The following is a 26,444-nucleotide window of genomic DNA, read 5'->3' on the forward strand; positions in this document are numbered from 1 at the left end:
GTTCCAGAATTTCTTACGGCTTCCAAAGCATCCACCACCTCCTTACCAATAATGTGCCAGCATTTTTGGAAAAAGCAAGCTGGAAAACCATCGGGACCGGGAGCTTTGTCCGGGTTAAGTTGCCCCAAAGCTAATTTTACTTCAGATTCTGAAAATTTGTTGCAAAGTGCTTTGTTTTGATTTTCGGTTACGATCTTAGGAATATTCCTAAGCAAAGCTAAATTTGCGTCTTTGGGGGAAGATTCCGAACTGAATAAAGTTTTGAAGTGGTTCACCACTTCTGTAGCGATGTCTTTTTGATCTTCTAGAAGGATGCCATTATTGCTCATGATCTTGTGAATACTATTGGTGATCCTCCTATTTTTTGTACTGTTGTGGAAGAACTTAGTATTCCTATCCCCATTTTGAAGCCAATTCTCTCTAGATTTCTGTTTCCAAAAAATTTCTTCTTTTGTAAGCGTATCCTCATATTTCCCGAAGAGCTCCTTTTCCTTGAGGAAGCTCTCCTGATCCATCCCAAGTCTAAACACCTTTTCATTGAGGTCTGCAATTTCTTTTTCTAATGAAATTTTAGTTTCAAAAATATTACCGAAGACTTCGTTATTCCATTTCAATAACTTGATTTTAAGATGTTTTAATTTGTTTACAAGGCAGAACATTTTTGAACCCTAGAAATTAACCTCCGACCACCACTTGGCCACGAGATCGAAGAAATCCGGATTTTGCATCCACATTTTTTCAAACTTGAAGGGGCAGCACCTCAGTGTAGCCTCTCCCTCAATATTGAGGATGATAGGATAATGATCTGATCCTGACGAAGGGAGTAACGAAGCTGAGAGGTTAATTGCTAGATCGCTCATATTCCCTTTAAAAAGGAATCTATCTAATCTCTCAGCGATTTGAGTAAAGCCCGATCTTCTATTGTACCAGGTATACATACCATTACTAGTTTCTATATCAATCAGATTGTTCAGAGCAACCCACTCTCTAAAGTCTTCTAAGGATTGAGGTTCCCTACGTGTACCACCCTTTTTCTCTAATAAGTTTAGGATAGCATTGAAGTCCCCTCCTAGAATAACAGGGGAAGAGGGATCTATTTCCATCATAGACGAGATTTCCGACCAAACTTTGCATTTCCCAGCATCTGGAATCAGGCCATAGATGTTTATAAGGGTAAATGTGAGCTTACTATGTTTGCTTGTAACCTTTCCCAATAGCCAGTTTCTGTTTCCTGCTAATGGACAGAATAATATGTTACGCGGATTCCAAATGATACCTAATCCTCCAGAGGCACCCCTGGCTTCCACAAATTCCCAGCTTAGAAGACCTAATTTCCTTTTAAAAGCCTTGGCTTCTACCTGGGCTAATTTGGTTTCTTGAAGGAGAACAATGTCATGTTTCCAATTAATGATGTTGCGTCTAATTAGATGCTATTTGTTAGGGGCATTCATGCCCCTAACATTCCACGAGGAGATTTTCATTGGACCATGGGAAGGCCCTTCCCCTTCCCAACATCAAAGAAGGCAGTTAATTTGCCTTGATCTTTTGCATTTCCATCCTGCAACCTCAATTCGCTTAAAGATTTTCTACCTCTACATCTTGCTTCTCTTGCGCAATCAGGGGTGTTTTTCCCGACATATATGTTCGATATTCCTAAGGGTAGATGGGGAATTGTCTCTCCTTCTCCGACGTCCTCTCCTGGATGGGACTGAGCTGCTATGCTGTCATTGACAGGGAGAGGGATGTTATCTCCTTCCCTATTTTCATTATTATCTCCCACTTCCAAAGAGGCCAGAAGTTCCTGAATTAGAAACCTCTTCTCAGCTTCTTCTTCCGGGGAGAGATTTTCGACTTCATTATTATTAAATACCTCTATAACAGTAGCCATTCTAGAAGACATTTCTTCTTGATCTGCCTCATTTTCTTGCCCCATGTTAACAACTGATTTTGTTTCAGAAGGAGATATCAATGAATCCACCGAATCGGAGATTCTTTTTGACATCTCCACTAAGGCTTCTTCTTTTATGGAATTTGCCTCATCTATTATCTTATCAAGGTCATTAATATTACTAAGATTGTTTTGATTATTTTCATCTGTATTAGTAACAGGAGGGCAGTTAGCATATTCATGGGTAGTATTTAATGTGATTTTATCAGTCTGTTCTGAAACAGGGTTTTCCTTGTGTTCGATGCTTTTAACCAGTGCCAGGCATGGTTTCAGCCAAATATCTGATTCATTTATGACCCCCTCATAGAAGGTGGGATGAATGATCCATTCCCCCCTATTTGTTACTAGCTTGGTGGGTTCCAATACCCGGGAGTTACAATCGAATTCAACTAAGATTTTGGTGTTTTTGTTTGAAATCATTCTTTCTAACCCTTCGCAGCCCAGAAAGGACCTGAACTATTCCCCTATGAATTCCAAAATTTTAAAATTCAAATATTCGATAGGTAAAGAGCCCAAATTAATCCATCTTGGATATTTGTTTATATTCTGAGAATGAGGGTCAAAATTCGGCATCCATTCACAACGAAAAAAACCAAAACCTCTATACAATTTAGCCTTACCATGCAGAATGTCATCCTTTGTTTTCTGATTTTTACACAAAATTGCAAGAAATTTATTATCCAGGATAGTGATACTTACCTGTTCCGGATAAAGGGCCAACCACCAGTCGACAATCTCTTCTAAATCTTCACCGATACCGGCCCATTTTACAAAAATCCCATATTTGTTATATGAATTGAATTGGGGTTCCATTAGATAATCCGGAATGTTGCATATGCGCCTCTGCCTATTATTAGGTTTAGGCTCAAAAATTCAAGCTTTCCCAAGCGGTACCAAGTTAGCCCCTGTTGCCGGAGAAAGCTTTGAAACTGTGTATTTGCCCTTGTCCATATTTAAAGCAGTGTCTTTGTTAATGCCCATCTTTTTCCTGGTTTTTTTCGAATGATGCACTTGCCATCTTCCGTCGGAGGGAAGCGACAGGGTTTTGGCACTTTCCGCCCTAAATTCATTATTTATCCCATAGATGCCCGCTCTGATGACCGAATCCCTCCTTTCAAATGACCCCGAAATATTTTTTGCAGGGATTCTCTTGCATGGCGGGCTGAATATCGAAATGCTCTTCGGGCACGATGCGAAAACCTGCCTGCTCCCCCCCGTCGAAAAACCCCACCAATGCATAGGTTGTCTTTTTCGCATTTTCGCCTGATTGCAGAGCTCTGAGTATATTTAAAAAATATATATTATAGATTTAAACAATAGAGAAAATTATATCAGTAACAAAATTATATATTTCTAGTTTGTTCTTGTCTTTTTTTTTTTTGTTGATCTCAAATAATTGAATTTTTAAATCAATAGAAAGCAAGTTTGTTCATGTTCTTTCTTCTCGTACAAACAATTTTGTGATCTACATTGAGAAAATTGAAAATAAAGGAAAGAGAGACACTTATCAAACATCTTATATTGCTTCTTCGTAATTCAATCTTTGATTTACGACTAAGCATGTTGAAAATAGAGGAAAGAGAGACACTTATCAAACACTTTATATTGCTTCTCCTATATTCAATCTCTGATCTACTAGTGAGAATGTTGAAAGAAAGGGAAAAAGAGACAACAATCTCTCTGTAGTAATGAAAACTTATAACAATTTGCAAAAACTGCTATCCATTTTAAGTCAAATTGGGGTGCATGGCTGCTCATTTAGCATTACAAAAATATTTTAATAAACCCTTTGTATCAAGATGTAAAGAAAATATTTCTAATATTCTCAATTGAAAAACATCTACAGTAGAATTGGTGCAAAATCCACTATTCTTTTATGCTTCTTGCATATGAGAGAACATAAGTTAGTGTATGAATTTAATAATACAATGTTTTCTGCAAACCTAAGCATTAAATTAGACAAAAATGCAAAAGAAAAAATATAAATAATAAATATCATGGTAATATGAAAAAGGGGAATTTAAATGAATCCAAAATTGAAAGGTTTATTCACTCACTTGCATACTTTCTTCAATCCATTTAAAGATTTTCATTGTCATATTCATGCAAAATTAAATATGTGAACACACTCCTTGGTCCAGCCCTGCAAACCTGCACCTCCCATGATTGACGAGTAAAGAGTGTACATATGTTTTTATTTAATTACATTTTATCATCAATTTTAACTATGGAAGTGAATTTTAATGATTTTCATTGTAATTAAATACTTTAAAACTAAATATACCATATATATATTCATTTTATTTGCATTTGCATAATTGGTGCGTATGGTGATTTTGGGAAATTAAAATGTTATTTCCTTTATTTATTTTTATTATTTTTTAAAATGTAATTAGTTGGTGGGGTTTTATTTGAGAAAATTAGCTCATTTTTTATGATTAGGCTTTACTGGGAAGAGAAGTGTTATTTTAGATCAAAACCCTTTAGAGTAGTAGGGAAAGCATATTTGAGCTCGCTAAATGCAACATTTTAGTTTTATTTGGGATTTTTGAGCTCTCAAAACGTTCCCTAGACTTGATTTTTGGAATGGAGATTTTAGAGTGGATTCTTGGAGAAATTTTGTTGATAGTATTTAATTATACTAGGAATGGAAACTTGTTCATTCTACTTCATGGATTTGAGCTTTCTTTGAGAGTTTTGAGAGATTTTCATCTTTTATTTTGAATGAAAAATTGAGGTAACAACCCCATTACTTTCTTTATGCTAGTACTTTTTTCAAGTTTAGTTGTTTGTAAATGAATAAATTGATGGTTTAGAATATTTACCTTATGCAAACCATTCCATTTAATTGAGTATTTAATTTGTTTTGATGAGATTTGAGAAAACCATGTTTGTGGAATGTTACCATGCAAAATTTTCAATTGAATGGACAATTTGTGAAATTGGTTGTCCTTCAAGCTCCTTTAATGGTGAATGTTACTATTCCCTAGTTTTTGGGATAATTTGTGATATGTTTTATGTGAAATTATATTATGGAGTGATAGAATTTATGCATGAAATTTTAAAATCGGACCGTTTCAGTAACTATATAACATGTTGATTTTAAGGATTTAGTAATTTTCCCCTTTTTTTCAATTTGGCTCATTTTTGTGAAGAATTAGAAATTAGAAAGTTGATATCATTGGATTTGGTTTTAATTTTTATTTCGACGAATGGGAGTGGCATTGAATGATGTTCAGGGCACAAAGGGGCTACTAGGGCAACTCATTGGGTGTTTTGTAATCAAATGAAAACTAATGACATAATAATAATATAAACCAAAATTAATAGATTCCCCTTGCATGCCTTGAGCACTTGTATAGGCTAAGAATGATTTGGGAAGAAATGCTCGCTCATGGAGCATTGTGACTTTTTTGAAGAGATATCCCACTCACAAAGCATTGAGACTTGTATGATCAAGTCTCATTGTCTGTATGAGAGGACTACTTGATTCCACATGAGCCATCCCTTCAAGATAAACAATGACACACCCCACTCTTTCTCTCTAACATCTAGTCTTGTAGATTTGTTTAGCACATGGAAGATTTTTTCCTTTCTTGTTGGTGTTGTTCCATTGATGATCATTTGTTTCCCATGTATTTTGGTCCATGATGTTATATATCACCTTGTGTTTGAATGATAAAAGGTATTCTTACCCCGATTCCTATGTTCTACATACTTGTATTGAAGTTTATTCTATTATCTTGTATTGATTGGTTTTCAATAATAATGTTTTGCAGTTCTTCCTATTAGGGATGTTTGTTCTATGATCACATTTGATGTCTATACTTTGCATATAGAATTTGTGCAAGCCTATAATCTCGTGTGTATTTATTGCTAGTGTGTTTAGGCCATGCGATTATCTCCATTAGAATGTTAGGGTGGAATTATAGGTTCCACATGGTTAGGTATCATTACTAACCACTATTAGGGATAGGAGATCATGGCTTCAAGAATGACATCGAGATTGTTAAACTTCTCTATCTTCTCATGCTTTTATGTTCTTTCTCAATTCTTGCAAATATAAACTTATAGATATTTAAATCCAAGATATGTATGGACATGTATATGTATATCGAAGACTCATCATGGTGGATGATGTAATATTTTGATAATGTGATGGTTTAGTTTAGTTTTACATGTGCCAACATTGGTATCGAACATGAGATAAATTATGCATCCTTCTTAATGTTTCAATCTTGTATCATGGTTATGAGAATATGAATCTCTTTTGGGCTTAAAATAACTTAGGGGTGTTCTTTAGAATTCCCCAGGGTTTTTTGTCTACTCCAACACATATGTGGTGTCTATGGGACCAATACCTAATTCAATTTTCTCATTGGTTAGGATGATGGTGCGTAGTGGAGGATGATAGAACAAGATTGGGTTGCTAGGGACACTAGCACCCAAAATGGACTGTAATGGACTAAAACACATGATTGTATTGTCCTTATGACATGCATATGTCCTATTAGGGTGCCATAGTCCCTTGTGGGCACTCTAGTCTTGAGCTTGTGTTTCGTAGGGCTTTTGGTGTTTCAAAGGTTGAGTTTGAGAGTGTTAAAGTTTCTACAAGGGTTTGTAGAGTCAAAGAAATATTTGGGGAGCTCCTAGTATGTTGTTAGATTGTTTTAGTAGTATTAATTATATCAGTATGTGTGTTTGTGTCTACCACAAGTTGATTGTCACACCTAGGAATGAGGAGAAAGCCTAATATGTTGAGAGAAGTATTGTATGTTTGTTTTACTATAAATAAATAAACTAATGATTATGTAGAATAACTAAGAGAAATATTAATTTATTTTCCCAATGTTGGGGTGTTCCAACAACTTAGGCTATCCTAAGCCTCATCTAGGGTGAGACTAATCCTATAGACATTGATGAGTACAATAGATCACAAGCCACTATAATTTTATTTCTAATTTTGTTTTAAGAAATAATGATGAATCATGATAAAAAGTAAATAAAATTAAATAAAATTTAAGTGTGATATTAGACATGAATTATTTATAATAAAATGAAATAGATAAATTAATAGTTTAGTGTGTGAAAACTATGATGAAAATAGTTAAATAAGGAAAACAACTATTTAAATAGAAAATAGAAACATAATTTTTTTTTCCATTTTCCTTGTTTCAAAAAATGGGATGGGCAAGGAAGGAAACTCTCTATATTGTTCATCTTTGTTATGTATTGAGAGACATTAAATTGTCTTTTACATTCAATCATAGGACATGGAAAGACTCATGGGTGAAAGATGGAAATAGGATAGGAAGTGCTTTTTGATTTTTTTCATTAATACATCTAATAGTCAACATAACTCAAGAAGAAGACCATAAGGAGAAAGTATGAGCCAAGGGAAACTTGTCAATCAGGAATTGAAAAATTTGGTTAGAGACAAATATTGGAATCCCAAGAAAAGAGGTTAAATATTTTCAAGGTTTAAAGAGAATTCACAAATGGTGCCCATGTCAAAAGTTATTCTTTCCTTGTAGGGTACTAAGAATTGGAAACCAGATTCTCATATTCTAAGTGATCAGGGAAGAGAGTTGAATTTGATAAGGAAATTGAGTGAATCTTGGATAGGTTCAATAGAGAGAAGTGTCTCAATGAAAGATACGAAGTCTTATCACTAATCATTCTTTGAGGTATTCCAATATAGGGCCATAGAGGATTTGTTAAATCTTAAGAGAAGACAAGTAAAATAAATTCCCTTCCATTACTTTCAAAACGGGAATAATTTGGAGCATGTTCTCAACTCCAATAAGGGCAAAAAGAGGTATACCATTAAGGAGTAGAAAAAAAACAAAAGGAGAAGAAATTTACTAAAACAAATTCTCAAAACATTATAGTTTAGAGGCCCAAATCAAATAGGAAAAGATCTCTTAGGCTATTAGAAACGAAAGATTTTAAAAGTTCATAGTCTATGCCAATCAGGAAGTTCTCACTGGTTTGTTTAAAAAGGATATAGAAAAAATGTTCAATAGCCAATGATTTGAAGAAAGATGAAATAGTAAAATAATTGGATGGGGTGAACACGATTTTACTTAGAATCTATCCCTTTCAAGTCATAGGAAGACAATTATGACAAGTGAAGAGAATTTGAAATTCTGCTAGAACACTATTTTACGTAGAATCTATCCCTTTCAGATCATAGGAAGACAATTTTAACAAAGGAATAGAATTGGAAGTAGTCTATGACATTTTAGGTATCTTAGATCCCCAACATGAAGAGAGTGAGAATTCTTAGAAAGAGAAACAAGAATTAATTTAGAAAATTTTAGATTTAGACAAAATATAAGAGGAGGAACTTGGTTTGATATGCGTAGAATCAAAGAAATTGGAGGGAAATAAAAGAATCAAGGAAAGGGAAGTTTTGGGCCTCCATGAAAATAACCCTAATAAAGGAAAGCCAGATTGTGGGAAATCACCAAGAAATAGGAGATGTAGGAAATCTCTATCAGACCTAAGGAAAAAAGATGGAGAAACAAAGGATTAGTTGAAAATTAAAAGATTGTGGAATTTAGGGAAGGGGAAGAAGAATTACTAAAGATATATTTCTCTTTTTCTTCTCTTTTTCACTTTCATGCCTCATATCAAACCAATAGCCATCACTAAGTGTTTCCAAGAGTCAGACAATGAACATAGCAACAACATGCAACGTTCTTCTTCCTGAATGGACACACCAACAAAAGTTAACTGTGCAAGAACCATGTTGTTACTTGAAGGATTACAAAAAGGTCACCCTTATGCTTGAACAGAGTGACACAAGATACATTAAAAATTTCTTAATTATTGGAAGCAAGGCTCACCATTTGAGATGATCTATAGCATGGTTTCATGTTTGGGCTCAATGCTTTTGCATTATAATATGGGTCCCAAGTTCCTTTATCATCTCAGAAATGAAAGAAAACAAAGTGAGGGAAGGAGCTTCAAAGAGCAACATTTGAACCTGCAAATACATGAGATAAGTGTTGTAATGATTACATAACTATAATCCATAATCACATCTAAGGATAATCTTTTGAGTCTTGTCTGTGCTCTAGGTTATTCAGAAGATGCAGTCTTGTGGCGATTTAATCTTTTGAGTCTTGTCTGTGCTCTAGGTTATTTAGAAGATGCAGTTGATCCCTAGAAAAAGATCACCATCAAAGCCTATGATGAAGAAGAATGTTCCTCTAAAGAAATTGTGATGAGGTCATTCTGATTTTGCAAAAGTTCCTTCCTCCATTTAATTAGATATTCCCGGATAGTCCTGTTCCACAAATGCCTGTCTTGGGACTCTAAAATCACTTCAGGAATCATTTCCAATTTCCCTTCATCATTCATGGGGTGTAGTTCCTCTGACACGGTCATTTTCTGTCCGAAAGACTTTTTGAGACAAGATACATGAAATACATTGTGTATCTTGCTAGCTGCTGGTAAATCAAGTTCATATGCTACTGTGCCAATTTTTTGAACAACCAGAAGTTATCAAGTTAATTTTTTTCTAAAGGTTATCATTTGTTCTACATTCAATTTGTCTCTTGAAGAATTGTTAGATCCCTAAGAGTTATTATTGTGGAATTTTAGGAGAATTAATGCCCCCAACAAACAATATTTGGTTTAACATCGTATAAGAACTTAAAAATTTTTAGTAATCATTCTTCAAGAGACAAATTGAATGCAGAACAAATGATAACCTTTAGAAAAAAATTAGGTTTGTGGGAGGTTAGATCTTTGCAGATGTTGATGAGCAGAAGGTGGATTTTTTTGTGGTACCCAAGTCCTCTTAGGATTTGCATGTATGATTTCACACCTATCTTGAGTTGTTGTTTGATGTGCTGTTTCTATGGGCTATTTTAGTTGTTCATATCTTTTGTTTCCCTGTTGTTGGCTTTTCTCTGTTTACCTTAGTGATGCTGGCATTGTCGCTTTTGTCTTAGTTACCTTGGTTATTTTTAGTTCTTCCTATAGAGGTGGCCCTGTCTTCTTTTGAGGTGGAGATGACTGGTGTTGGAGATAACATTTCTCCAATTGAGGTGGAGCCGGATGCTATGGTTGATGTTGGGTGGTGCTGGTGAGAGGCTGATGGTGCCTTGTTTTGTGGTTGGTATGGTACAGAGGCTAGTTTTATCTAGTTGTTTTCTCTCCTTTAGTCCTTACTAAGGTGGTGATCTTGGAGGGTTTTATGTTCTCAGTTCTGGTCTTCTTCAAGGTTAAGGTTATGGGAGACTTTCTAAAATCCATGTGGGTTTTTCCTATTCCTCTTTCCCATTCTCATGGATCTCTCTTTGAGGTGATTTACTCTCCTATGGAGGTGGAGTGGTTGCATAGGTTTTCGATTGAGGGTGTTTTTAGGCTGCTTCTATTTGTGTTGCTGGTTGAGGAGCCTATCAAAACCCTCATGGATTTATTTGCAGGAGGTTTTGGGTGCCTTGTCAAAATCCTATGTCCTTGAATGTGGCTTCAGGATGAGTTGTTGTTGTCTAGGCCTTGATTGGTTGTTGGAGCCTTGTAAAACTGACTCTCTTAGGTTGTGGGAGCCTTGTAAAACTGACTCTCTTAGGTTGTGGGAGCCTTGTAAAACCAACTCTCAAGGTTGAGGAGCTTGGAAAAACTTGTCTTTTGTTCCTCTCAAGGACGGGCTGGATGCTGGTAGTTTTTGAGGACCCAGTTAGGCCAGGAATTATTTTTGGTTAGGTTCAGGCTTTGTTTGTTGTGGCCTAGAGATTCTGTTACAGGTTATGAGAGCCTAGGAAAACCCTTCTTGTTGGTTGAGGGTGCTTGATTAAACCCCCATTCTTTGCCTTATGAGGTCTATTCTTTGCTAACTTAGATCGTCTATTTTGGCCACCCTGGGTTGTAATATTTTACACTTGATGTCTGGCTAGTGTTTGGTTGGTTATGGCTACAATGTTTTTATGTTTATTTTTTTTTGCAACCTTTAAGTTTTGGTATATGTATTCTTGTAATTCCAAAAGGTTTCAGGTTGTTTCTAAACCTGTGGTTCACTGCCAAGTAGTCTATTCTATTTTTTGATGACATCTCTCTGATTGTAAGGGTTTTGGGACCCCTTCAAATCCTATTTAATCCTAATAAAAAACGTATCCTTGTAGGGTATTACTTATGGCTGTTCTAACTAATTTCTCAATATAATACATTTTTATTATACCTTAACTTACATTTTAGTCTATTACTTGAATAGAACCAATAAATCATATACACCATATAGAAAAAAAATTAGAGGTTGTTTTTGTATATTGATATGGGTCTCACTATGCCACATGTAGATCTGCAGTATGTGTTTGTAGTAGAGAATGCTTTTAGTTTGACTAGTTAATTATGTGTTCTATTGCTCATCTACATGTTTCATTTGCTGCCAACATTAGGAGATGTTTTAGCATGTGAATTTCATTGGAGTCATTTTATAAGGATGTATTATGATGTGTTTAGGTCCTCTCTATTTTCTAGAGTGGACTACATTTAGTATTATTAGTCTAGGTAGCTTAATTTATGTAAATTCTATATTTTATCTATGGCCAACCTAGTTTAAATTTTTAATTAATTATCTTGTATATATAGATGTGCAATTGTATGAGTTAATATGTCGAATGTGTGTGAACTGATTTGAAGTGGATGTCTATGATATGGATGACAATTTGGTGTTAAAGTCACTTTGTGAAGAGTTTTGATGATGATGTGACAATGTTTCTAAGATAGTTATTGATGTCAGATGTGTTTTCCATGATATTGGTTGCTTAACATACAGGTTCAAGGATAATTTAGTGACCTAGAGATATTGTTCATTTTAGTTTATTCTCTCTCTACACATGCTCGAAGAAGGTTTGTTCTTTTTGGTAGTTTCTGTAATCATTTATATATTTCCCCAAAACAACGAGTCTCAATAAAGCAAGTCCATTGCATCTTGCCCTAAGGTTGCACACCTTCATATTGCAAGTCCTATGAAGTTCTATGATCTCCTTGGCCTTGTTCCTAAAATTTTATATTTATTTATTAATATTGTGAGTGTGATTCTCATCATGGCTTTTCTCTGTTTAGGGTTTTCCACATAATTTGGTGTTCATGTGCTCATTATGCTTTGTAATTCCATCTTTCATAATTATAGTATTAAGTTAATTCTAGTTTGAATTTTAATATATTAGAAGTAATTTTTTTGAGGTTTGTCTTGATTCATTCCCCCTCTTAGTCCTGTAGTGTGTTAAAAAATACTTTTCCAAAATCATCCTAGAGCCCTACATTATCACAAGCTTCCATTATAATTGCATCATATCTTATATCATCACAAATACCATCTATTAATCTTTTAGGTCTTGTGCAAGTGCATATAAATCTAAGAGAAAATACCATTAATACAAGATCATCCAGTATAGGAGACCAACAAAGACAAGCCTAACATGAATGCAGAGGCATACCTGTGTTTTATATGTTTTATTAATAAACATGGTAGATCTTTTTTGAAGATTTTTTTGAATTAATTTATAGATATAGGGTTAGAGTTTGGATATTTAGGGTTCAACATAAACAAGTTCCAAATAATAAATAGATCTTCCACATAATTCATTAAGAATATTTCCTTGGCAAAGACATCAACTAGACATGCATATTCCATTTGATTGGAGATGTATTTTTGTTTGGATATTAAAAATAATTATCAAAAGACTATAAGGGGGGCTATGGATATGATTGATGTAGATCCTTACAAATTGGCCATGAAGGAGGAGGTGGTCGTGTTGAAGAAGAATGATACATGGAGCCTAGTACCTTTTCCTAATGGATTTTATCTTTTTGAATGGAAATGAGAATTACAAAAATTGTTTAGATGGTAGATGAATGTGATAATAACTTATATTCATGGTAGATTGAAGGAATAGATTTATATCTCACAACCAGAGAACTAATTTTGAAAAAGGTAAATAATTTTTTTGTTTGTAAGTTGAAGATATATTTGCAAGGTCTTAACCAATCTCCTAAGATATGGCATGTTCTGATACATTGTTGTTGTGATTAAAAGTTTTGGCTTTCAAATTAGATCAATAAATATATTATAAGATAGATAATGATCAATTTCTTATCATTGTATTATATATTAAGAATATGTTATTTTTTTATTATAGAAAGGGTATGATTTGTGAATTGAATTCTCAAATTTTAACATAGTTTGAGATGAAGGGATTAGGGAAAGAAACACCCATCTTAGGGATGATGCTTACAAGAGATAGAGATAATATAAATATTTTGTTGGGCTAGAGTATATATTTGTACTTAGTACTGAATTTTTTTGATATGTCAATGTGTTAGGCATTGTGGATTGCTATTTTGGCGAGGACTAATTTATTAGTTTCTAAGAAAAGTCTAAATCTTTATATCAAGATAGAGGATGTGGATAGAGTACCTTAGTCTAGTGTAGTTGGGAGTGTTAGTGTAGGTTTTATTTTCCTAGTTGGTTTTATTATTTTCCATTTTCCTAGGTTTTTCCTACACTTTAATTAAGCTTGCTTAGGTTAATAAAGCATGTTTGCTTAAGACAAGTGGGTATTGAGGTGTCGACATGCTATGAGGATGTGCATTTACTATGTTTAGATCATCATAGTGGTCTCTCCTCATTGGAAGATATTGCCAGCTCCACCCCTCTCTTGAGTCTATATAAGCATGCTACCTTGCTTGTATTTTCATATAGTTGGAGATAATAATCTGATGCTATTTTGGTTTGGATCACTTCACATTAGTTTTCTCTTGGTATCACTGTTATGTTGTTTATTTCATTTGCATTTACAATTTATTTGATCTATCTCTTTCAATTCAATTCTGGGTTGTAATCTGTTTCTCAGATTTTAACATGGTATCAGAGCCTGTTTTGAAAGATTAGATTATTCTAGAGATCTTGTAAAATCTTGTTGTGTTTTCTTTTGCATTTTGCATGATCTAAAAAAACTAGCAAAGTTTTATGAAGATCTGGTAATATTGTTTTACATATATGTTTTTTTTGTAAAACAAGGTTTTTTGAAGCTTAGATTTATGAAGGAACTTTCAAATAGTGTGTTTTCAGGCATAACATACCTTTTCTTTGTGTTTAGAAGGCCCAAAAACCTCTATTTTTATATTAAGTGTGTGCAGATCAGACACTAGAAGCTTTGCATGTCGTTTTTCTTTGTTGAAGGCATTTTTTTAAACACTGTGGTCCTATCTTCCAAAAGTGATAAAGAAAAACGCTTTCTGGGTTTGTTTTTCTGCTGAAACAAACCATATGGGTCACTTCCATATTGTTTATTCACTAAACAGATCTTTTAAAAACCACGTCGGAAATCTTCACCCAGACCCCTCACCATTGCAATTTTCATTTTTGCATCTCATCTTCAAATGAGGTTTTCTTAGTCATATGGAGGTATTTTTCGGTGCAATTTTTTTGGAAATGGGGTATTTTTTCATGCTCTTTGTAGTGGTGCAATTAATTTTTTCTTAGAAGTTAACAATTTTCCATAAATTAAGTTTTATCAGCAGATCTGAAGGGCAGTCCTTGTTTTATGAAATTCAAACCACTATAAATTTCACATATGATCTCGGATTTAGGTCATTCATTGTTTGAAAGTAGATATTTTTTTCAATTAAAATAAATTGATGTTGGTTTTATGCTCATATTCAGAGATATTATTTTTACCTTTGGTATTTGTGTCCATTTTTTGGACTTTGTAAAACTCTGGAAAATAACTCCAGCATTGTAAATGCACAAAATTATAAAGTGCCACCTTATAATATCTGGGGGGGGGTGATTTCTGATCTAGTACAAAGGGTGGATGGTCCAGTGTGTTCTCTCTAAGTTTTTTGTCTCTCTTTTCTACACAAACAATCTTACTTTCTGCATTAAAATGGATCAAAGTAAAATACCAATACTCATGCCTTACAATTACTATGAGTGGAAATCAAAAATGACAATTTGTCCTAAGAAGTTGGGGTTGTTTAGAGTCACTATGGGACTTGAAACTGAACCAACACTAATTGCAGAAAAGCCAAAATGGTTTAACAAATGTGATGAAGCTTATGGTACTCTATGTATGTTTGTATCTTCTGATCTTCTTTTTCATGTTGAATCTACTACAACTCCAAATGATGTATGGACAACATTAGAAGGGTTGTTTGGTAAACAAGATGAGTTAAGGGGACACCAATTGGAGAATGAGCTAATAGGGATAAATCCATGTAATTTTGATACAATTCAAGAATTCTTCACAAAAATAAAGGATGCATGATTGGAATTGAAGGCATGTGGGATAGATAAGAAATATTCATAATTTATTCTAAGCATTCTTTCCAAACTTTGTCCAAACTATTCATTTTTTGTGTTTACTTTCTATGCTGCAAAAAGTGCCTTAGGAACCAGCTTTAAAATACCTTCTCTTGATGATTTTGGAAAAGAATTCACATAAGAAGAAGATAAGCTGATTTAAATGGGCACAATTAAGCCCTCTAAATCTCAAGCCTTGGTTTCCAACTAAGGTACAAAATATCAAATTGGGCTTTCTAAGCAAGAAAAGAAACAAAAAAACCAAGGAGAAAAGAAGCAAGAACAAAAGCCAATTACTTCAAAAGCAACTAATGATGCATATTCTTCAAAGGGTGACAAGCACAAGAAGGAGAAAACTAAGTATTCCTATTGTAAGAAACCTGGTCATGATGAACATAAATGTCTAAAGAAGCAAATTGATCATTTGACTCATCTTCTAGAAAAGAGCAACATCAAGGTGCCTGATTCTGTCAAATTGGGTTCATCTCAGAAATCTTCAAAGGACACACATAAGGGGAAAGGAAAGGGAAAGGACCTTGTTGTTGTTGCTTCTCAACCTAATTCTTGGATTATTGACTCGAGTCCTTTGCATCACATGGCTTCATCGTAGGATCATTTTTCCTCTTGGGAATCGTGTTCTATGCCATCTATTTTGTTGGGTGATGACACTCTTGTTGAAGTGCATGGGAGAAGGTTTGTTGACATGGGTGAAGGAACATTTCAAGATGTCCTTTGCGTTCCATCTTTGTCAACTAATCTCCTATTTGTTTATCAGATCACTCACACTAGATCTAGCAAGCGGGTTGAGTTCACTCCAAACACAGTGGTAATTAGTGAGATGCATAATGGGTCTACAACTGCAGTGGGAAAGGTAGATCATCAGTTCGGACTGTATCACTTTTCTCACTTTGCTCCCGATTCTCCTTCACTTGCATTGATTACTCACTCAGATGAGGTGAGTCATTTGTGGCATCAGTGGTTTGGCCACTTGAACTACCGCTACTTGCAGCAGCTCAGTCGGCATGACATGGTAATAGGGTTGCCTTCTATTTGATTTCTTGATTGAGTTTGTCAAGGATGCATTCTTGGCAAGCACCGTGAAGAAAAATTTGATAAAGGCAAAGCATGGAGAGCCACACAGCTTTTGGAGCTAGTTCACAGTGATTTAGTAGGACCATTTCCAAATCCTTCTTTCAGTAGGGCCAAATATGTCTTGACATTCATTGATGATCTTTATCGGTACACCTTTGTATATTTTCTGAAACAAAAGTCAGAGGTCTTTGAGTCTTTTCAGGAATTCCAAGCCTTTGCAAAGAAGCAATCAAGGAAAACCATCAAGGTTTTGCGCACCGATAATGGGGGGGAATATGTCAACCAGAGGTTTGAGCAGTTTTGTATGTCAGAAGGCATTGATCTTCAACACATAGTTCCCTACACTCCACAACAAAATGTAGTTGCCGAATGTAAGAATTGGTCCTTGAAGGAAATGGCTAATTGTATGATCTACTCCAGATCATTGGCACCTCAGTATTGGGAAGAGGTAATCAACTGTGCATGAAATATCTAGAATTGAGTTCCTCATCAAGCTGAGAAGGGGGTAACTCCTTTTATAGTTTGGACTGGTCGGAAACCCACAGTCAAACACTTCCGAGTGTTTGGTTCTTCTGCATAGGCCCATATTCCAGTAGAGAAACACAAGGCTATGAATCCACATAGAAAGCCTTGCATATTTTTTGGGTATCCAGATGGTGTTAAAGGCTATAGGCTTCTCCATCCTACCACACATGAGCTTTTCATTTAGAGGAGTGTTATTTTTGAGGAGGATACTTCTAGTTATTTTTCTACCACTTCTCCATCTTTCATTCCTATGGAGACATTGCAACTTCATGATGATAGTTCTTCTGAGGATTTTAATCCTCTTGATCCTTCTGAGGAGTCTTCTTCCTCCACTTCAAATGATAATGGCGAGGATTCTTTTTCCTCTTCTCTTAGTCATCCTTCAGAGGGTGATGATTCTCCTCTAGATTCTCCTCATTCTCCAGCTACTGGGCCTCTTTGGGATCATCAAACATTGGAGTCAGTAGGTGATTGGGTTGGTGATCCTTAAGATGAGAGAAGAACAAGTTCACAATTTGAATATGCTCCACATCTCTTCTTTGCTACAACTTCCAATCCATAGAGCTTTCGAGAAGCTTCAGGTGTCCACGAGTGGGATGCATCTATGCAGGAGGAGTTCAATTCCTTGGAGAGGAACCATACTTTGGATTTAGTCCCTCTTCCTAAGGGAAGGAAATCTACTGAACAAAATTTGTTGGAGATGGGTCGGTTGATAAGTATGAGGCTCATCTGGTCCCTAAAGGATTCTCCTAGGTTGTTGGGATTGACTACTTTGAGACTTTTGCACCAGTTGCTAAGATGAATTTCATCTGGCTTGTCCTTGCTATTGTTGCAACCCATTATTGGGAAGTTTATTAGATGGATGTGAAGAGTGATTTTCTTCATGGTGACCTTCAGGAGGAGATATATATGGAGCAGCCACATGGGTTTGTCCAGGATCTTTCACCTGTTTGTTACCTTTGAAAGTCTCTCTATGGCCTTAAACAGGCCCCTCATGCCTAGTATGCGAAGATGTACTCCTTCCTTCTGTTAGTTGGGTTCACTCGGTGCCATTCTGATCGGAATGTCTACATTTTGCAGCAGGATGATACTCTCACCTTCCTTGTTCTCTATGTTGATGACTTGTTGATCACTAGGAGTCACTCATCTCGTATCAAGGTAGTTGAAACTGCCCTTCATGATCGCTTCTTGATGTTTGACCTAGGCCTACTCCATTACTTCTTAGGGATTGAGATCACTTAGTCACCTTCTTTTATCTTCATTGGACAACCTAAGTACGCTCTTGATATGCTCTTGAGATTTCGCATGGCTGACTGTAAGCCCGCACTGACTCCATTTTTGTTAGGAGTCAAACTTGAGGCTTCTTATTCCTCACCCTTGGCGGATGCTACCTTGTATCGTCAATTAGTTGGAAGCCTCATATATTTGAATCACACAAGGCTTGATATTTCATATGTAGTAGGCCTGGTCTCCAGGTTCATGCAGGAGCCACATGAGCTACATTGGAAAGAAGCTAAGCGGATTCTTCACTATGTACAGGGTACTCATAGTTATGGGACTCATTATATAATGGGCGTGGATATTGACTTGGTGGGATATATAGATTGAGATTGGGCAGGTGATTCTCAGGATTGCAAGTCTAGTTCAGGGTATTGCTTCTCTCTTGGTTCTTGTCCAGTTTCTTGGTCGAGCAAAAAATAATCTTCTATTGCTCTTTCATCTACTGGGGTTGAGTATCGAGGAGTAGTTAATGCTGCTACTGAGGCCATTTGGCTTCACAACATTCTCACTGAGTTTAGCATTTCCTTTTGAAAGCCTACAATCATCTTTTGTGACAACTAGAGTCCTATTCAGGTTTCTCACAATCTGGTCCATCATCAACGGACCAAGCACATTGAGATTCACATGCACTATATCGAGAGCTGATTCATAAGCATGTTCTTGATCTTTAGTACTGTAGACATATAAAAATGACCATATTCCTAAATGAATATTTTATGTTCATTTCTCTATTAAATTACCCACATTCCTCTATTTAATTAAGTAAATTACTCAATTAAATTCACTATACCTCTTTTACCATTTAATAGAATAAATTCATTTTATTCAATTAAAGCCCCTATCCACTTTTTAATTAAATTCAAATTTAATTAAAATAGTTATCCTAAATTGAATAAATCTAATTTATTTAATTGCAACCAAATTGAATTAAATTCAATTAAAACCCATTATCCCTTCATCCACTTGCAAAATCCTACACCTCCCACTTGCATCCTAATCCTCTTCCTAATTTCTTCTATAATCCATCTAATCCTAATCAATTAACCCAAACCCATTCATTATTCCTTTTTCCTAAATTTGAGGAGGTCACTTTTCAAATTTGGAGTAAAGTCTTCTAAAAGCATTAAAGCCTTTATCCATTCAACAAGCTAACTTGTTGAATACACCGAAATTTGGAAGGACTCTTACAAATTTGTCTCCAAAGTCTTCATAACCATTAATGGTTAACTCAAACTTCTAGCATGGTTAAAGAATTTCCCTAAACTCAACCTCCATGTAACCCAAGGGTCTCATCAAGCATTTATTGCTTTGACCATGGTTATCCTTAATCCTTTGCACAAGAATTTGTCCTTTGGATAAAAGCTTTATCCAATGGGTAATCTTAACTTAACCTTAGCCCTTAACCCCTAGGGTAACCATGAGGTCTTCTCAAGCATTTAATGCTTCTTACATCTCCTCTCAACCAACCTTATGTTGACAATTGTCACGATTTCATTGGTGCCAATTGTAAACATGGATTCCCAACTTTCAAACTTAGCCCTTGATTAAATCTTTCAATCTTGACCATCCATTGCCCTATTTTTGCTATAAATAGAGCTCTCATTCCTCCATTTTCATCATCCAAGTCTTTAGCATCACACTTATACTAAAATCCATCCAAGTTTTAAATATATCATTTGTGCTCATCATTTAGCCTTTCTTTTCAATAGGAATTAATCTAAAGATGCATATTTAGAGTATTTTTCTTATCATCTAGCTTAATCATAGACTAGTATATCATGTTAGGATAATGTTGCTACTAATCTTGTCATCTTATAACTAGTTTATTGCATTTATAGGATCATGCATAGCTTAGGATGCATTTCATCTTAAAATTAAACAAAGCATCTCTCGTTCTTGCATTTATCATCCCTAAACCACTTTGCTCAGTGATCTGAGAGCAAAGACATTGGTTTGAGGGACCTTGTGAGATAGAGAACCATGGAACCAGCCTTGGGAAGCTGAGTCATACTTCATGACTCCATAGCTTGCACCAAGAAGTCCTGTGGGTGTGTGAGAAAGGCTCCCTAGAACTCCATTTCTCACATTTTAAGTTCTATCGACTCGCTTTTCCCACATGCATTTTTGGTGCCCACCATGGGGCATCACCCTATATCTCAAATCGGTTTTTGAATTTAACCACTTTTGCAGGTCCGAGGGAAATAAGAATCAGCGCGTGGGAAACATTCCCTAGCGTATCTGGTTAACAGTCTAGCACATCCCGCCTCTTGTTCAGCGCATTGGGTCCATCTTGTAGCATGTAAAGTTTTTTCCTTAGCGCATTATATTTCTAATATTTTCCTGTAGGTCTCAGCGCGGAAGAAAAACAACGTGGCGCATCCAAAAACCAGTTTAGCGCATTTGGAAAACATCTTAGCGCATCGGATCTGTTTAATAGTTCATCTCACCCATTCTATAGCGCGTATAGTTTTTCCTGTAGCACATCACAGACAGAGAACAAAATTTACTTTGTAACAGAAATTAGATTTAGACTTGTAGAAGTCCACAAAGCCAGTGTTTTGCTAACTACTTTACTTATTATTTTTGTAGGATTACTGACAGTTTCTTGCAGGCTTGGGAGATCATTTTATTTATTTTTAGTTAGGATTTAAAATAGTTTGAATTTTTTTCACTAACCTAGCCAAGTTAGTTAAAAGTTTGAATTCTTTTAATTTCTTGTTTAAAAGATAAAATTGAACTCACTTTGTTTTGGGCTTTAAAAGGAACAACAAAAACCACCATTTTTTATTTTCTAGGAGAACAAATTTACAAATCAAAAAGCTTAAAAAGAATTTCACCATCCTTTGGTGCATTAAAAGGATCCATCTTTAATTTTGGCAAAGTAAAGAATCACACAAAGTCCAAAGGTCATTTACAAACTTAAAGAGGGAAGATCTTCCCCTTTCGAAGCAATTTACTTTGTTGACGAAACATCGGATTTACTTTGTTGACCGTTTATTTTCAATAGATCCAAAAATAATTGCCTTGAAAAGTTAAAAAGAACACTATGTTTTCGTGGAGCAACATCTCCATATAGGATTAACAAATCATTGCTTTGAAAGATTAAAAATAACAACCTAATTGCCTTGTCTCGAAAGTAGAAGGTATATGCACTCCCCTTAACTGGGTGATCAAAAATCCAGACTACTCTTACGTTTTCAATCATTTCAAGGATTTTACAATCCTTTAGCAGGTTTGCCTTCCTGAGGAGTTGAAATTAACTCTTAAAGGCATTTATGGCCGGTGTGAAGGGAATGACCTAAGTGGGAAACGACTTTGACACCAAGTGTTCCAACCCACTATAATCAAAAGTGGAAAGTGACAATAGTCCTTTTCAACAGTTACGCGCAGCGATTAGCCTTCCCCAAGTATCCTTGAGATACATAAAGCCTTTGTTCTAAAGGTTGGGAAGCCTCCTGAGGGAGTTTATCACTGACGACCGAATAAGAAGCCTGATTACGAACCATAGAAATAGAAACCTTGAGCCGAGTCAATAACCAAACATTTGTAATATCATAGTGCAAGGGTGGAGAAGAATCTGCCCCCAAGATCGCTCACCATATATCTCCCAAGATAACTACTCAATTGTGAAGCAATTCACTTTGAGTTAATTTATGGCAAAAAGCAAAAAAATGGGCGCCCTCTAGGGGGTGACACGACTGTTTGAGCTGATGGAGTATCGAGACTAGTGGGCTATGATGTTACTTATGACCTTTGAATAAAGAGTCTTCTTGAAGTATATTGTTTGTATCCAAACCTGTTAAAATATTGGGGATTTGATTTTCGCAGAACATACACTTTTTGTTAGATTAAGCAAAATGGTTGTCTCTTTGGTGCTATGTTTGCATTTATTACTTCAAAAAATCATTTATCAAACTTGAAAAACTCATAACAAAAATCCAAAAATTGCAAAAAACCAACCAAAGGAAAATATCAGAACAGTCTAGCGCGTGAGAGTAACATATTAGCTCGTGTGGTACATTTGTTAGCACATCAGAACATCAAGTTAGCGCGTCGGTTATCCTCTTGGCGGGGATTGAACTGTTGCGAGTGGGAAGGTATTGCCTGTGATTATCATACATCCCATGTCATTCGCCTTGACTTAAGTAATGATTGGTACCTCCACCGGTTGAGTGGAAAGCTTCATCCATCTTTGTTTAATCTGCGCCATCTACAGCACTTGGATCTCAGTTGGAATGACTTTAAAGGTATTTGTATTCCTCCCTTACTGTCAAAACTGCAGAAGCTTTCATTTCTTAGCCTGTCAGATGCTGGATTTGGTGGCGAAGTCCCTTTGGAGTTGGGAAATATGTCAAGCTTGCGTCATTTGGATTTGAAAAGTGATTGGCGACATATGTTGACGAGTAGTAAGTTTGATGTATGGGTAAGAAATCTAAGAAGCCTAGAATTCTTAGATATGAGTGAAGTGAACCTGACAATGGCGTCTGAGCACTGGGGTGAGGTCCTTAGCGGTCTTGCCAATCTTTCCCAAATTGACATGTATTGGTGTAAGCTCTCAGGTAATATTCCAGATCTATCAAACCTCACCCGTTTATCACATTTAGAGTTAGGTTCTAATTCATTCCCGTTTGAACTACCCACCTGGTTTGAGAACGTAGTCCTTATTGGTTTCACTTCATCTCGAGGGCTGTGATCTAATTGGTTCCATCCCTTCCAATTTCATGCCCCGTTCAAAATTGAGCGTTCTTAGTATTGGAAACAATAACTGGAAAGGAAAGCTTGCTTTCTTTCTAAACCACTCTTCCTCCCTTGTTGCGATGTACCTCAACTCTTGCAATTTAGGACGAGTGATTTCCCCCGTCATTACAAATTTTTCAAAACTTGAGACCTTGTATCTACGCTGGAACAATCTCCAAGGAGGTATACCGTCCTCTTTAGACAGCCTTTCGTCCCTTGCGACTCTGGACCTTAGTTACAACCAGCTAACTGGTCAAATTCCCCCGTCTTTGTGTGATGTTTCGGCACTACGCGAACTCCATCTAAGCCATAACCAATTGAAAGGAACAATTCCAGATTGCATTTTAAAGATGTCCAGTTTAAAAGTTTTGTCACTTTCTTCCAACGGATTAACAGGTAACATTTCACTTCAACTTTTCGACAATCTCAGTCACCTTCAAGAACTGGACCTTTCTGAAAATCAGTTTCACATTAACATCTCTACTAGCTGGGTTCCTCAGTTTGCTTATCTGGAGCAGCTTCTTTTGGGGTCTTGCAATATAGAAGGCAGCTTTCCTCCATTTTTGTCCCAGCAATTTCTATTGAACGTGCTAGATCCTTCAGATAACAGAATTGTAGGAAATCTACCTTCGTGGCTGTGGTATCTTCCTAATCTTATCTTTCTCAATCTTTCAAATAACATGCTGGAAGGTTCTCTACCCCGGAAGATATCTCATACTTTCATGACAGTGGACTTGCATGGAAATGGATTATATGGCTCTCTTCCTGCTCTTGATTTTTTTTCATACTTACTAGATCTGTCAGATAATGAATTCACGGGCTCCATTCCTGAAACAAATGGTAAATTTTTGTTTCTATCATTGTCAGGGAATAAACTGACTGGAGAAATTCAAACGTTTGCATGTACCGATTCAACTGAAATTGCAGATGCATTGGAGATTTTTAACTTGTCAAAGAACAAGCTAACAGGTATCATTCCTAGAAGCATTGGGAGCTGTTCCAGATTATCAGTTTTAAATTTAGCTCAAAATGTTTTGCAAAGAGAGATTCCGGAGGAGCTGGGAAATCTGAAGGCTCTTCGAACACTAAATCTCCGAGTTCTTGACTTAGGAAATAACAATTTTGAGGTTAGCCTTCCTATTTGGATTGAAAAGCTGGTAGATTTGAGAATTCTCAGTTTAGCTTCTAATAAGTTCGAAGGCATCATTCCATCTCAGCTGGTCAAATTGCAGAATCTTCAAATTCTTGATTTATCTGGGAACAATTTATCAGGAAATATTCCTCGAGATGTGAGCAAATTATATGCTATGGTCAATCAATCACAAAGTAATGATGTACAACAAACGTATGGTAGTTCTGATATTCCAGTGGAAGGCTTTGACCATCGTCTACAATATGCGGATGATGTAACTATTTGGATAAAGGGAAGGAATCTAACCTACAAGAAGATAATCAGCTCAGCCAAGTTCATCGATCTATCACATAACAATCTATCAGTTAATATTCCTCTAGAAGTTGGACTTTTCAAGGGTTTGATATCTCTCAACATATCAAAAAATAATTTAAGTGGCTCAATCCCAAAATCTTTTGGAACCCTAGCTCAGCTAGAGTCGTTGGATCTTTCACAAAATAGGTTGTCAGGAAAGATTCCTTCTGAACTCTTAAGTCTCACATTCCTTGCTGTTCTAAATCTTTCAAACAACATGTTGTCGGGGTTAATACCACAAGGGAAGCAGTTCTCAACCTTTGGGGCTTCTTCCTTTCTAGGAAATCCCAATCTTTATGGACCTCAACTTGAAAACTGCACACGTAATCTTGGTTTGGGTAACAAGGAGAAGATTTTTTTTTGAATAATACAGTTGCAGATGTTGTAATAGATCCATGGTGGGCAGTTGGACTGGGGTTAAGTTATGAAGTGGGATTTGCCACTGTGATTGTAGTTTTGTGCTTCCACATAAAATGGAGATCCATATGCTTTGCTCTGATGGATAATTTAATCTATCATCTCTTCAAACACTGAATCCATAGAGCTACTTTGCTTCCAAAACCATTATGTCATAGATATCTACCAATATGTGTGTTGTTACTCATATTAATGTTGGTTTATTTGGATTGTTATAATGTACGCTGCTAAAGAATATTTTCAATTTGGTATAAAGCCAAGAAGCATAAGTAAGTGCACACTATGAAAAGTGAGCATTCCATTGAGTGTTATTGTAATACTGTTTTATTTTCTACTCTCTTGTCATCTACTATATTTATAGTTCATAAATTCTATGGTTGTATTGACCCTTTTAACATTTGAGTTAGTTATATGTATCTTAACTAGCATATCTATATTTTAAAAAATCTATGTAAAATATGCCATGAGATATCAAATTTCAAAATATTTTACATTCAAAAAGATGAATAAATCAATGAACATGAATCTAATATTTTTTTTGCCAATGAGAAATGACCATGAACCTCAATAGATTTTAAGCTTTGTTTAGTTTCCTATTGCATCAAGGTATGAGTTGGTTGCAACTTTGCTAACTTCCTTTTCACGATTTTGTCTCATCATACTAGTTCTTGCAGTTTAAAGACCAAAATATAGAAGCTTAGGCAATGTGTGTGAACCATTTTACAAAACAACTCCAATAAATGTGATCTTATGATATTCTATGTTTGCAAGATTATTACGTCTTTAGTTTATATAAACTAGCATACTTATATTTTAAAAAATTGTAGCGTCGTAAATTGTACGCACTCGCTAGGGTGGTACAATTTCACACCTAGTTTAGCACCCGCCTTAGCGCATTTTGCATTCTGCATTGCATTTCTCCTTAAGCACTTAATTAATCAAATTAATTAGGTCTAAAGTCTTATTTCATCATTCTCTACATCATAAAGTAGGGCCCTTTCACTAAAGCGTGCCCTTCGCATTTTATTCCTCCAATACATCACTTAATCAAAAACCCTAATTAAGTCCTATTTCGAACTTGGGGGCTTGGTTTCGGGGTCTAAACATCTCGAAATCACCTGTAACTTCGGGATTCTCTCTAAAAACATCATATCCGACGGCCCTGAAAATTTGGTGAAAAGTTGTCGGGACCATGGCGCCCATGCAACATGGTCCCAGACATTTTTCCTGAAATTTTGGGAGCACGATCCAATCATAAAATAAAGCTTAACCCCAAGAAATTGGCGGGATATTCAATCTCTAGGTCGGCCAAAATACGAATTTATGACCTAGGGTTTCATACATAAAAGCTCTCTTTCCTCATTGGAAGGGATTGGATTTTTTGTTTCGAGGAACGGGATATGCAACGAAAGAGCAGATCTTTGAAGACTTCAACAACACTCAACATCATTCTATCAAGCATCTACCAAATTCATTCATTCATCCAATTAGGGCTTGGAAGACATTGAAGAACAATAGGATATTACCGACTGAAGATTGGCTTGTACTCCTCCCTTGAGGGTTGGGTATGATTTCATATTGTTTTCATGTCCTTACATAAGCTTTGATATATCATTTATTCATGCTTTAGATCACAT

General features: G+C 35.7%; 1 protein-coding gene across 1 annotated transcript; it reads left to right on the plus strand.

Annotated features, from left to right (window-relative positions):
• Positions 1–22,984: 22,984 nt before the first annotated feature.
• Positions 22,985–24,754, plus strand: LOC131037916 (receptor-like protein EIX2). Its single transcript, XM_057970162.2, has one exon. It carries the CDS (start codon positions 22,985–22,987, stop codon positions 24,752–24,754), a length of 1,770 nt encoding a protein of 589 aa, XP_057826145.2.
• Positions 24,755–26,444: the final 1,690 nt, after the last annotated feature.

This window comes from Cryptomeria japonica, chromosome 8, assembly GCF_030272615.1.
Source record: "Cryptomeria japonica chromosome 8, Sugi_1.0, whole genome shotgun sequence".
In the NCBI taxonomy this organism is placed as follows: domain Eukaryota; kingdom Viridiplantae; phylum Streptophyta; class Pinopsida; order Cupressales; family Cupressaceae; genus Cryptomeria; species Cryptomeria japonica.

What these genes read in the sequence shown, in the direction of transcription:
- LOC131037916 (XM_057970162.2), top strand. Translation starts at nt 22,985, where the DNA reads ATGTACCTCAACTCTTGCAATTTAGGACGAGTGATTTCCCCCGTCATT.